The 13,816-nt window shown below is 30.1% G+C and overlaps 1 protein-coding gene across 3 annotated transcripts; it reads left to right on the plus strand.

The window, feature by feature from the left end:
• The first annotated feature begins 1,018 nt into the window (after positions 1–1,018).
• On the plus strand, positions 1,019–13,415 carry LOC129921171 (histidine decarboxylase). Of its 3 annotated transcripts, XM_056002879.1 has the most exons (12): positions 1,019–1,126; positions 2,116–2,216; positions 6,489–7,067; positions 7,135–7,244; positions 7,486–7,539; positions 7,607–7,782; positions 10,651–10,919; positions 10,977–11,237; positions 11,394–11,539; positions 11,724–11,775; positions 11,835–11,972; positions 12,214–13,415. In XM_056002879.1, exons 2-12 carry the CDS (start codon positions 2,189–2,191, stop codon positions 13,299–13,301), a joined length of 2,901 nt encoding a protein of 966 aa, XP_055858854.1. In that variant the 5' UTR covers positions 1,019–1,126; positions 2,116–2,188; the 3' UTR covers positions 13,302–13,415. The 3 variants fall into 3 exon arrangements, with proteins under 3 accessions (XP_055858854.1, XP_055858870.1, XP_055858861.1); XM_056002886.1 differs by lacking the exon at positions 1,019–1,126 and having other exon boundaries at positions 1,623–2,216; positions 11,835–11,985; positions 12,214–12,325; XM_056002895.1 differs by lacking the exons at positions 1,019–1,126; positions 11,394–11,539; positions 12,214–13,415 and having other exon boundaries at positions 1,622–2,216.
• Positions 13,416–13,816: the final 401 nt, after the last annotated feature.

Raw genomic sequence — 13,816 nt, forward strand, 5'->3', positions numbered from 1 at the left:
TTCGAATTTGGTTTATAACATATTTCCCATAAAATTTAAAAAAGAAAGTTAAACAATCTCTTTGTACAAAAAATTCAAATAAATATTATTGATATTATTTAAGTTAACTAGTATTTAAAGTACTAAAGGACTTAACCATAACTTTGAATGACGTCAATCTTACAAGTGAATTATTCTACATCACATCTTTAAAATAAAAACAAATGAAAATCCTTTCCTCATCCTGATTGGCAGAAGTCTCTCCTTTATATGTAGTTCAAATGGAAACTTTCTATGTCCAATAGGGTAGTTACATCTTTGTTTCTCTTTTTAAATTGTGTGTCTTCCAGTGGCGTGATGCAAAAAATTTTAAATAAAATGTAACAAAATCCAAAAATACGATATTAAAAAAAAAAAAATTTAAAAGAGACAAAGTTAGTTGTCAAAAAAATAAACTTATAAGAAAAATTTGGTTTCAAAATATTTGTATTAAAAAAAAAATCCACGTGAAAGTAAAACAAATATAAAGAGAAGTCAATTGTGAAACATGGTTATAGTTACAAAGAAATAATAAGGCACTTTATATTTAAAATAATCAAAATTTGCAAATACAAAAATGTTAATAATAAAGTTGTAAAACAATCAAAATAAGATAAAAAAACAAAAAAATTGTATAACTCGATTACCCTTGGCTTAGTTTCGTTGTAATGATTAGTCAATAAGATCATCAAAATTGAATAATAATTTAATTAGGTCATTTACATGTGCGTGCGCCGATTTAATAAACTAAAAAATATTTTTTTTAGCAAAGTTTTAAATCAAAATAAGCTGTTTTAAGTGTTCACTTTTCGATATTTCAAAAAAGGGAATTTGAAAAGAATATAATTCTTTGAAAGCCACGCCACTGGTTTCTTTAAATGATAATAATTTGCTATTTGCCAAATTGTGTTCGGTGGCTTAGAAATGGGTGGGAAAAAATGGACCATTTCTATAGACGCAGTTCCTATAAAAGAGCAAAGGACTTCAGCTAGTGTCGTCAGTTATGTTGTGCGTTATTCGAAAGTGTTGTGTTTGAATTCAAGTCCTAAGAGTTTTAAAATTTTATATTTAAGTGTAGCCTTGGTTTTTGTTTATTGTTTTAATTTCTGTGAGTCTATAAATAAAATACCTATTTTTTTTAACTACTATCTGCTACCAATTGCATGCAAATCAATTTTCCATAAAGTCTAGCCTCTTTATTTCCTAAAGAAGGCAAATCATTCACATTTTACACCAAGTGCAGTTCACTTTCAAAAAAAATTGATAACTTGTGTGTTGCTACTACCACTTCTATTTAACGTGGTTGTATATCTTGCCACCAAATGAATTGAAGCCTTACAAGAAATAAATAAATATACACCACAAGCAAGGTGCATAACGATTTGTTTGTTCCACCAGACACCTTTTTTGCCTTAAAGACACCTCCAATACTTGAGTAAAACTACCCTTTTTTAACTTTTTGTAGAAGCTTCGTTTACCTTCCAAAGCAAGATTCTTCAATTGCGAAATTTAGTTTCGTCGTGGTTTTACTATTATTTGTGTTGCGGTGATTTTTCGTTGGTTGTTGGTGGCGTTGTTTTTTTTCCTTTCAAAATGAGTAAAATTTTAAATAAGAAAAATTTAAAAATTATCAAAAAACCCTGAAGATCACTGCAGGACTTCTTTTTTCGTTGATTGTTTTAGAAAATGCACAACTTTCGTCGTCAAGGTTGAGAGTTTGTTCGAAATTATCTTAACCTTTTCCCGCAACTTATGTAATTAGTTAACCTTAGTTTAACCGTCCTTTGTATAATTTTGTTTGTCTCAGGGTTAAATAAAATTAATAAATAAAATCGATCAGTGATATTTCTTCGTTTTGCCTTAAAGGCTACTATTTTTTATCTGTACAACCATAGAAATTTGGTGTTTGTGAAATGATTGCATATAATTAGGATTTTGAATAATTTTTTTCTGTTTAATAATTTTAAAAATAACCGAAATTGTGATATAAAATAATTTTAATAGATTTAATTTATTTTTCTAATTTAATTTATTATTTAAAAAAAATGTAATTTATAATTTTTATTCAATTACCGGAAAAAATTTGTGAAAAAAAAGTCGCAAAAAATAACAAAAGGTGACACATTGAAGGTTTCCAATAAATCAATAAAAGTCATATAGATTGGCAGACATGGATTTCAGAGAATATCGCAGACGTGGTGAGTAAAAAATTATGAGTCTTTTATCCAATGGTGAAATTTGACAGTACACCGCCATTAACAATATAATTATTGTAGTTTAATCATTTGCTCGTGGCAATTTAAGGGTTAATTTTAATTGTTAAATAAATTTAACCATTAAGTTTTTGAAAATAAAGTTTCTTCATAAAAATGGGCAATGTTTTGATATATAAACAAAAACAAATATGTGTAATTCTAAAGTTAATTGGAGTTTTTTTTATATATAAAAGGGTTATTTTAATGGATTTTTGTGTAAAAGTTCATTAGCCTTGTCGTTTTTTGTAGAACAAGACTAAGCGTTAGATCTGTTAGTTTTGACTTTTGGAAGATTTGTTTTTGGCCAATTGAACATTCTAAGTTTTTTTTTAAATACATAAGTTTTTTAGTCGAAGGGGATTTTTGCCCGCAATGCCTTGTCGTTGACAAAAAAGATGTATCACAATCACATTCAACCTAATAAAATTTCTAAAAAATTTAACCATCACTGTAAAATCAAGATAAGACGTTTGTCAGTGGCTAATATCAGATAGAATTTAGCATTCATCTTTAAGATTCCTTATTATCATTGCAAAATAAACCTCAATGTCAAATCCTACCATTTAACTATTATTTGCTAACATAATTTTGACCTCGGATGATTTATTTTATACTCTAACAGCTTTGTTACAATTTTCTGGTTATCTTCCATTTGTAAAAATGAAGACACATTTGAATCACTACTTTATTTCTTCCGATCCAAAGTACATATTAATAAATTATGTATATTGCAATATGATGGTTTTTGTATGATAAATTGTATATATTCTCCTAGATCGAATAAGAATTTTTAACTTCATCTTTCTATGAAAGGATGGATCACCATGGTGTATACGTAACCTTTTTTTTTTTAAACTTAAAAGGGCCCATTAAAGAGTACAAATAATAGACCCAGACATGAATGCTAAATACGAGTATACAATATTTTCACTAACTATTACCTTTTTTTCTGTGTTTATATTTTATTTAAACAGTAAAAGTGTACATTAATATATTTTTAAATGTTATCTTCATTTCATTTCTTACTGTATTGATTGGTTTTAAAAAAATAATAAAATTTGGAGACTTAAGAAATACGTACTGCGTTGTTGTTAGATACGGTCAGACGTTATGTTTTTCTAAATGGTACTAAATAATTTTTGATAATTTCAGACGTAATTTTTTTCTGAATGGTACTAAATAATTTCTGAAATTCTGTTTCAGTAATTTTTTTTTGACGTGATAACGTCTTATAAATCGATGAACCATGGCGGCAGCCACCACAAAAAAGTGACTCCATTTTCTAGCGTTACACTCTCGCACTTTCGCAGTGCGGCAAAAAATTTAAATTCAAAATTAAAAATAAACTATTAGAGATACAAAAATCTCCTGAAGCTTATTTGAAAGATAATTATCTAAATTATCTAATCCAAATGAAGGATTTTTAAAAATTCTAAACGCGTGGTCGTAGAGAGTTGATTTTTGTTATAGATAGAGGAGACTGATTTAAGGATAACTGAATTTAAGAAAAAATTCAAAAAAAATTCTGGAACTCCGCTATAACGTTTTGTTTGAACGTTGATCAGGTGTTGTGGGTATGACAAAATGTTGATTATGGGTAGGAGAAATTTTTTTTGACAATTCTAAAGGTGCCAGGTGTAAAATGAAGGAAACAAAAATTAGGCGTCTCATACGGATTTTTTTCAAACACTCTGCGTTTCGAAATATGAATTTTTGAAAAGTACCTACTTTTTTTTGGAATACGGAGAAAAATAAGTTTAAAAAAAAAACAGATTTTTTGGCCGTTTTTAACCGATTTTCATCGTTTTTTATTTTTACCTTTTTTTCTTTAATAGATAGAGGAATATTATATATGGAGTAATGATAGAACATGACTACGACTATATGTGTGCGAAATTTCAATCATTTTCGTCAACACAATTTTGAGATAACGGTAAAATAAAATTTTAGAATTCAACAGGTTATAACTTTTTACCAAGAGCAGATAGAAATTTGATTAAACATTTATGAGCATTCTGATACAACTACCTTTCAATTGGTATATCACACATAACGCTAGACTAACTACAAGCCACACAATTTTAAATCAAGAAACTTGCGAAAAACATCATACCATTTGTGGAGATCTGTTGCGCCATGAACAGCCACCAGTGTGGGAAGTACCGTAATCTCAGTCTGGAAATTCGACATGGTTGAATTTAAACAAATTCTAACTTCTCTTATAGGCATCTTTGAAATGAGATTGATACGCCATATGAAAGGTGAAATAATAAGCTTTCACATGGTATACAATTTGTTATAGGTTGTCAAACAAAAAAATTGATTCCATAGCGTGAGAACATAATAATAAATGTTTTTTTTTGCTTTTTTTAATGAAATTTGATCGAGTTCAAAAAATTCTAGCTCTTTTTGTAGATGTCTCATAGACCTGATCGATTTATATATATTTTGAGATAAGACAATAAGCTTTCAGATGGTGTAAAATTTTTATAGATTGTTAAAAAAAAAATGGATTTAATAGCGTGAGAAGATAAATTTACATGTTTTCTTTGCTTTTTTTAATGAAAATGATTGTTTTAAATAAATTATTTTAATACTTTTTGCTCATTGTAAAAATTTAAAAATGGTTTTATTATTTAGAAGAAATATTTGGTTTTTTAATGGTATAATTTTTTTTGTGAGCTTTTAAAATAAAAAAAATTAATATAATGAGAAAAGAAAAAAGGTATTTTTTTTAGCTTTTTCTTGTAAATTATGATTGTTTGAAATAAATAAACCCTTCAAATGGCTCATTTTAAAAGCTCACAACCTGTTTTCTTACGACGTTATCACGTAAAATCATCGTCCATAAACCGGCTTTACAGACAACCTCTTTTTTTTAGTACTTATTATGCGTGTCACACTTTTTTTAAATTTCTCAAAAACGGCGCAACCAATTTCATGCAAATTTCGTCAACACGTTTAAAGACACTGTTTAAATAATGTTGCATACTAAAAATTTACATAGCTGTTTTAATTTCCTTGTAAAAGCAATTAAAAAACTATTTAAATTAAAAAAAAAAAAACTATTTAAATTTACAAGGAAACTATTTAAATTTACAAAAAAAAAATTTTTATATGTAACATTGTTTAAAAATTGTCTATTAACGTGTTGACGAAATTTACAAAAAAATTAGTAGACCCATTTTTGAGAAATCTAAAAAAAAAAGTGTAATACAATTAAAAGGTACTAAAAAAATCGATTTCCTTTTCGATTTTTTTGTGATTCAAGAATATATTTTTAATAATATCTTAAAATGCAATATTACTTAAGATTATTGTTAGTATGATTGTGAAAATTACAACAAAATCGATCAAGTCGGAAAGGAGATTATATGGAAATAATCCAAAAAGAAGATGTCTTAAAAAAAAATCAAATAAGGACCAGCCTAATGTACATGTATACAAAAAATTTATAATTATAATCTAGTCTGGATAATATCCAGTGGATATGCACAAAATGTGGATAGAAAAAATCATTCCTTAAAAATATTCAATTAAAAGCATTTACTGTTTTTTATGTATGTCACCCATTTCCAAGCCTTGACAACTGTAATAAGCAATCGTGTTTTCACCCTTCTCCGAGTTATATTCCATAAAGACTGATTTTTAAGTGCTTTTGATGAAAATTATTTAAAGCATATTTTTCTGTGTTTATTAATGTCAGAATAGGTAACTATTTATTGCTAAGGGTTTGAATATAATTATTTTTTTCTAGAAATCTAGGAAAGGGAAATCTCATATTTTCTGTCTGAAGTGGTGAGGTTAGTTAAACTTAATTTTGATTTCGCAATATTACATTACATTACTTATTTACTTTAAGTTTCCTTCAACCCATTATGAACTTTAATTTAAATCAATTTGCCACTAAAAGGCTGCAAAACCTTTTTAGCATTTATTTCCTTAGTATTTAAATCTTATCTCAAAAAATCTTTTAAACCAAACAAAAATTTATTTGACAATTTTCTTCTTCATAAATAGAAAACAAACAAGGCTTCCATAAAAGTCGTTTATTGGATTTATCCTAAACCCTACATGAATTTACCATTTTGCAGTTTTATTTATTGTGACTTATCCTTTATTTTGCCATAAAACAGTTGGTGTCCATGTGACTTGCAACTAAATTGGCTTAAAAATTCAAATTATATCAAATTATTTTATTTTCTTTTAACACAGGCAAACAAATGGTCGACTATATTGCCGATTACTTGGAGAACATTCGTGACCGTCGAGTCTATCCGGATGTTAAACCCGGTTACATGAGAAACCTTCTTCCAGAGTCAGCTCCAATTGATGGTGAAAATTGGGATACTATCTTCAATGACGTAGAACGTGTTATTATGCCCGGAGTGACGCACTGGCAAAGTCCTCACATGCATGCATACTTTCCGGCACTCAATTCATTTCCATCTCTTTTGGGTGATATGTTAGCTGACGCTATCAATTGTTTGGGTTTTACTTGGGCAAGTTCACCAGCTTGCACTGAACTTGAAATTATTGTTATGAATTGGTTGGGTAAGATGATTGGACTTCCCGACGACTTCTTGCACCTCAACAATAATAGCAAAGGAGGAGGAGTCATTCAGACAACTGCCAGTGAATCGACTTTAGTTTGCCTCCTTGCCGGACGGACCAGAGCCATCCAAAGCTTCCACGAACGTAGTCCCGGTTCTCAAGATGCCGAAATTAATGCCCGACTTGTTGCTTATTGTTCGGACCAATCCCATTCCAGTGTTGAGAAGGCAGCTCTAATTGGTAATTTGACCTTGGTCTTCATTATAAAGTGACACCCTCTTATTTTTTTATTCAAATCCGATAATAGGATTAGTGCGGATGAGGTATATTGAGTCCGATGAAAACCTCTCGATGCGAGGTGACCCTCTTCGCGAGGCAATTGAAGATGATATCAAACAAGGGTTGATTCCGTTTTGGGTGAGTTTAAAGCAAACAAAAAAAAAAAAAAAACAATCTCGCAACAAATTAATTTTGAAATAGTTCTGAGGGTTGAGAGAATGTTTTATGGTTGGTACTCTTGAGTGACATTAAGAAGATTGGTTACTGATAGCCCCGCAGGGATCTATTAGTTGTAGTAGCAGTTGGAATTTTAGAAAAACCACTTGTTGCTTCTTAATTATGTGTATATTTATCGTTTATATTTATTTTTTTGCAACAGGTTTGTGCCACATTGGGAACAACTGGGACATGCGCATTTGACAATCTGGATGAGGTAGGATTATTTTTTTTTGAATGAAAAGAAACAGGAAAGTTATTTATGGATTTTTATTCTGTTTTAGGTTGGATCTGTTTGTCGTGAATACAACTTGTGGCTTCATCTTGATGCTGCTTATGCAGGAAGTGCATTTATATGCCCGGAATATCGTTCATGGCTAAAAGGAGTCGAGAGGGCGGATTCAATTGCATTTAATCCATCCAAGTGGTTGATGGTGCATTTTGATTGCACTGCGTTGTGGTAAGTCACTAGAAGAAAAAAAAAGAAGAGAACTTATTTATTTTCTTTTGATATTTTGCAAAACAAGTTACCTATATAAGAATTATGAAATTAAATTTAAAGTTGGAAATTGAAGGAAAGTTTTTTGACAAAATTGTCTAATGGTAATTTATAGTATTCTGGAAGATTTAAATGTATTGCTTCAAATTTTGGGTCAGAATCAACTCATATTTTCTATACATTAACTTGTAAATTTCAAAAACAATTAATTCTTGTTTTACCATTTTTTACTTTTCTGAAGAGTTTATTAGAATGTTGCATTTATAGATTTTGCTATGGAAGACTCCTTATTTACTCTAACCTGCTATGTGAGGACCTTATAATACATTTTCATTCTGATAAAATTCACATACAGAAAAAATATAAAAACAATTCTAGAAATTAAGGTAACGAATAAATGAATGCATGAAGCAAAACGAAAGAGCTGACCAGCAAACTTGATTATTGAAAACTCATAATATAATTCAAAATGAATATTTGCTAGAGTTTCGTTTTTAACTAAGCAAGTCATAGAAATTAACAAAAATATATTATTAAATGAGTTTTGGTAAACTAAGAGGGAAAATTACCGTTTTTAGGTAAAGTAAAATCAACTAAGATATTTTATTTCTATTCTTTTTTTTTTTTTATTTGGTAATGATAGATAAATTTAAAATATATGTACTGAAGATTGATATCCTGGTGGAAAATGTAACCAAACCACTTCAAAAGAAAACTGAAGCTTAATATTGTTTATTTGGTAAGGAAATAAAACAAAATTCGGGTAATCAAATCATCACGTTTTTTAAACTAAAACAAAATTTGTTTCAAAATATTTTTTTCGTAAAAGCATTTCGTTTATTGTGAATAAAAGAATAAAAATCACTTATCAAAAATGTAGATGTTATTGCAATTTTCTTAAGGGGGGAAATCCCTTTGGACGACACCTTTTTCAATATTTTTTTATGAAAAACTGAAAGCACTTTTTGAAATTTGGAAAAAGACAAGATATTACTGACATTATTAAGTATTGAAAAATTTTTTTTTGAAATGAAAAAATAACAAAATGGCGGCTCTGGAGCCTTTCAAAGTTGACGTCTCTAGTTTACGCCGTGCAATGCACAAGTCCAGGAAATCATCTTAAATCAAAAAGGAAATTTTTTTCCGTTAGATGATATTAGTACACATTGCATGAACCTAAATTTATTTTTTTAAATGAAAAATAAAAATTTGAAATAAAAAAAAAACGAAAAAAACCATGTTTTTTTTACAAAGAAGTAGTTAAAAAAAATATTTACTGTACAAATTTTATTCAACTTTTCATGTTGTGGCCAAAAAGTTATGGAGTAATTTGCTTCAAATTTCAAGTCGATAGCTTCATTAGTTTTTGAGTTACATTGCACGGCGCGGAAAAAAACTAGTTTCGAAAAAAATGCGTTTAAAGTTTTCGTTTTCGTACTATGGTAGGTTCGGAGCGCATTGGTTTCGGGACTATCTAGGCACTTTTGAGGCTTCATTTAAGGCTAAGACCACTGAAAATAGTTTCTTCGGTTGATAAATAAATTTATTACGCAAAAAAAAAAAATAATGCAAAAATAAAAAATTTCGGAGGGATTTACCCCCTTAACAAGAAATTTTCTGTAATCAGAAAGGAAAATGTTTAAAAAATTTAGTAAAAAAAAAAATGGGAAAATTAAAAATAAGTGACTAAAAAAGAAGAAAACACAATTTATTTCATTAACAAGTTTTTGAAAAAAAATGTATTTATTGTTCAGATTATATTAAATTTTAAGGTTCATTTTAAGTCCAATGCTTCATTAATTTGGAAAAATTGCGTTTCGAGAAATATTCGTTTTAGTTTTCGTACTGCGGTAGATGTTGAGCACATGGGTTTTTGAGGACTATCTCTTCTGTCAAATAAATAAAATAAGAAGAGGTTTGCTGAAAAATAAAAATTTATTTATTTGACAATTACTGCTTTTTTAATATTTCCAATATCTATTCATTTCTAAAATATGTAAATTCTATAACTGAGTATTTACAAAATGCTTCTATGGGCCAAACACTCTCTTCCCGGTGCAATGTGACATGAATCCAAAATTAATTTCACATCTTCATTGTTAATGGACATGGACTTTTATTTAAAAATATAAATAAATATGAAAATGAATTTCGTTAAAAAAATTTCTACGAATTTAATTTAAAAAAAAATTATATACGCTTTTCTGTATTATTTTGTAAGCAAAACTCAGCAAAAAACCCTTCTGATTATTTTGTCAAAGATTTAAAAAATGAATAAATAACACAGCCACACAAAAAATAAAAAAAGTTCTGACCTGGGGTTACGACTATGTTTCTCATTTATATATTTTTGGGTCGCTGAAACCGAATCCGAAGTCCGTTTTGTCCCATCACGTCAGGTTTTCGAGCTAAACTCAAAAATGTCACGAAAAAAAATTTGTTTTCTCTGATCTGGATGTGCAAATATGTTAATCATATAGTTTTTGGGTCGCTGAATCCAGATTCAAAGTCCAATTTGCCCTATCATGTCAGGTTTCCGAGATATTTTCAAAATATGTCAAAAAAAAAAACAAAAGTTCTTATCTGGGGGTGCGAATATGTTAGTCGTATGTGTTTTGGGTCGCTTAAACCGAATCCGAAAGCTATTTTGGCGTATCACGTCAGGTTTTTGAGATATCCTCAAAAAATTTCAGATTAGAACTTTTTTTTTTGGTTTTGACATTTTTGATTTATTTATTAACACAAAGGTAAAACTCTACCTTCCTTCACCTTTTGAACTAAATAAATTATTTTATAATGTATTAATTGTGGTTATTTTTTGTTTTCAAGGGTCAAAGACAGTACAGCAGTCCACCGAACATTCAATGTTGAACCATTATATCTGCAACACGAAAACTCCGGCTCAGCTGTCGACTATATGCACTGGCAAATCCCTCTAAGCAAACGTTTTCGATCTCTCAAACTTTGGTTTGTCTTGCGATCATTTGGCATCAAAGGCTTACAAAAACATATCCGAGAAGGTGTTCGCTTGGCTCAAAGATTCGAAGCCCTTGTAAATGCTGATCATCGTTTTGAAATTCCTGCAAAGAGACATTTGGGTAAGAAAAAAACAAAAATCCTTAACAAAATCCCTTATAAATCTTTTTATTTTTAAGGAATGGTCGTTTTTCGCATCAAAGGAGACAACGAAATCACCGAAAGACTTCTCAAACGTCTCAATCATCGTGGTAATTTACACTGTGTTCCAGCTTCAATCAAAGGAAAATACGTCATTCGATTCACAGTAACTTCAAATCGTACCACTTTAGATGATATTTTAAACGATTGGCAAGAAATTCGTTTAGTAGCTGGATTTGTTTTAGATGAAATGAATATTGACATTGCAGCAGTTGAAAAATCTAAAGTTTCACTCAAAGGTAATATTCAAAAACCCCTAAAAAAGTCTGTTTATTTTTTTGTGTGTGTGTATTGCTTTAGGTAGAGTGTCCTTTTCACATTATAATTGAAAGTAACATCTCATATAAACAAAAATGTTTTTATATTATTTATAAATATTTTAATAAATAAAATAGAAACCAAGGAAAAGAGTGAAGCTTTTGGATCAAGTCTACTCTTAGCTAATTCTCCAATGTCTCCAAAGATCATCAATGGATCTTTTGCTGCATTATTTGATGCCGATGATTTCTTGGCCAAAACTTATGCTGGCATAAGAATTGCGGTGAGTTGAGTGCAAAGAATATTTTTTTTTGATTTTTGTTTGAAACACACTCAAATGCCGAATTTACACCAACAAAAAAGATCGACCCACAAGCTCACTTAGGCTCACCTTACCCTCCACTCTCCTACCTTTTTTCAATTTATTAAATTTTATGAATTTTAACTCCTTTCATCCATCTTTTCAGCACCAAGAATCTCCTTCCATGCGGCGTAGGGTTCGTGGAATTCTAATGTCTGGTAAACTCCTATAAGACCTTATATCAGTTAATCCAGGTTTTAAAAAGTCTCCACTTTAGGAAAACAATTCTCATTGGACTCTCATATGGACATTGTCGTTCAAACTTGCTTGGACTCATCCACCACATCATCAACCACTACCACATCCAGTAAGACCCCTAACCCGATCCATGAAGATAACGAAGATGGTTGGGAAGGTACGAAGGGCAGGTATTGTAACTCATCTCATTCATCAATAAAATTGGATGCACTGTTGTTGTATATTTTTTAAATAACCGTTATTAATTTGTGTTGCTTTTTTTTATTTTAGTTTTTGGTAGATGATAGAAAAAAAGAGAAAAAATTCAAAAATTCGATGTTTTTTATTCCATGTTGTGTGTTTTTTTGTTCGAATTTCAAACCTTTAACATTTAAGTAATTTTTTCTCCCCATTGACAGCTTATGAGTCGCTGGGTACACCACCAAGAACTCCACCTCCTATGATTTCACCTCTTATAATGACACCCAGCAACAGTTACAACAAACTCTACTCGACAGCCCAGATAAAGACTACGACAGAAACATCGCAATGCGATGTGGTTCGTACCCCGACTAAAAAACCACCAAATACACTAACCTTACCGACAAGAAATAGCTACATTATCGATAATACAGTTTTTATGCATAATTTGGAGACTTCAATGTCGTTTACTCGTTGTTATGGTATCTCTCCCGATTCGTCTGCTGGTCATCAGTGTGCTTTAGTCATGTCTTCATCGACTCCTTCACCTCTCATAACTCCGAGTCATAATCGTATGTTCTTTCAGAAAAATTCCAAATCTAGCAGCAGTAGCAGTGGCAGTTTGTGTAGTCCCCCTGGCGGTCGAAATGGAAGTTCGAAACGGAAGAGTGTTTATCTTTATAGTTCAGGTGGTCGACAGAATTCCGTTCGAACTCAGTTTAAACAGGAAGAAGAAATCGTCTATCATGGGAAACGTTATTTGGATCCTGTGATAGAACCTGACGATTGTGCTTTCGTGAATGATGGCTTTCATGGTATTTCCGTTGCCACTCAACAGCAATTTCGTTCGAATTATTTTGGTTGTACTATGATGCCGGGTATTCCGGAGGCCGAAAGTCCTGGGTCAGTTGATTGGGAGGCTGTGAGGGCGAATTTTCGAGGAGATCGTAAAATTCGTCGGGGTAGTAGTTTTCCTAAATTTCGACTACGAATCAATGATGAATATGGAAATCGTATTCGAAGTTCATTTGAATCGACAACACCAACGCCATCTGATGGCGGGACACCAATGACACCGGAAAAAGCTGTTGATTTAGAATCCACAACGAAATGGTTTTCATTGGACAAAGAAGTAGGTAGTGATCAAGAAGATAAATCAGAAGATACAATTGTGTCTAAGGACGGCTGGTCAATTGAATCTCCTGATAATGAGGGAAAGGGTGGTGACAAAGTTTGTAAAAAGTGTGGTCATAGTTCGGGGTCGTCTACATCGAATGAACAAGAAAATGAATCCTCTTCATCTTGATATTTACTAATTTAGAAAAATTTTGTTGTATTAGAAAATAAGGAAGTTTTAATCCACTTTGAATGATGAAGTCCTTTAGATTACATTTAGACTGGATTATAATTTTATATTGTATCGAAATATATAATTGTATAAATGTAAGAATATAATGTTGAATTTTTTTAGGTTTTAAGAAAGGAAAGTGGAGAAAAGAGATAATGTAAAACTGAACTACAAAACTGCTGTGCTAGCAATAAAAATGGTGAATAATAATTTTAAAAAGAAAAATTTATTCTGTTAACTCTTAATAATAAAATTAAATATATTATTTGTGTAAGCGTTCCAACGTAATTAACTTGATTAATAAACTGTAGCTATTTAATGTAAACAAATTATGTTATTTTATTTTCTTATTTTAAAGGTTATTTTTAAGGAAATTTTTTACAAGATACTGCTAAATAACTGAGATATGAGGCATATTTTTGTCAGTCTTAAATCAAAGCGTTAGGAGAAGAACAAAATTTTATTTCAATAGA

This window comes from Episyrphus balteatus, chromosome 1 (assembly GCF_945859705.1).
Source record: "Episyrphus balteatus chromosome 1, idEpiBalt1.1, whole genome shotgun sequence".
Classification (NCBI taxonomy): Eukaryota; Metazoa; Arthropoda; class Insecta; order Diptera; family Syrphidae; genus Episyrphus; species Episyrphus balteatus.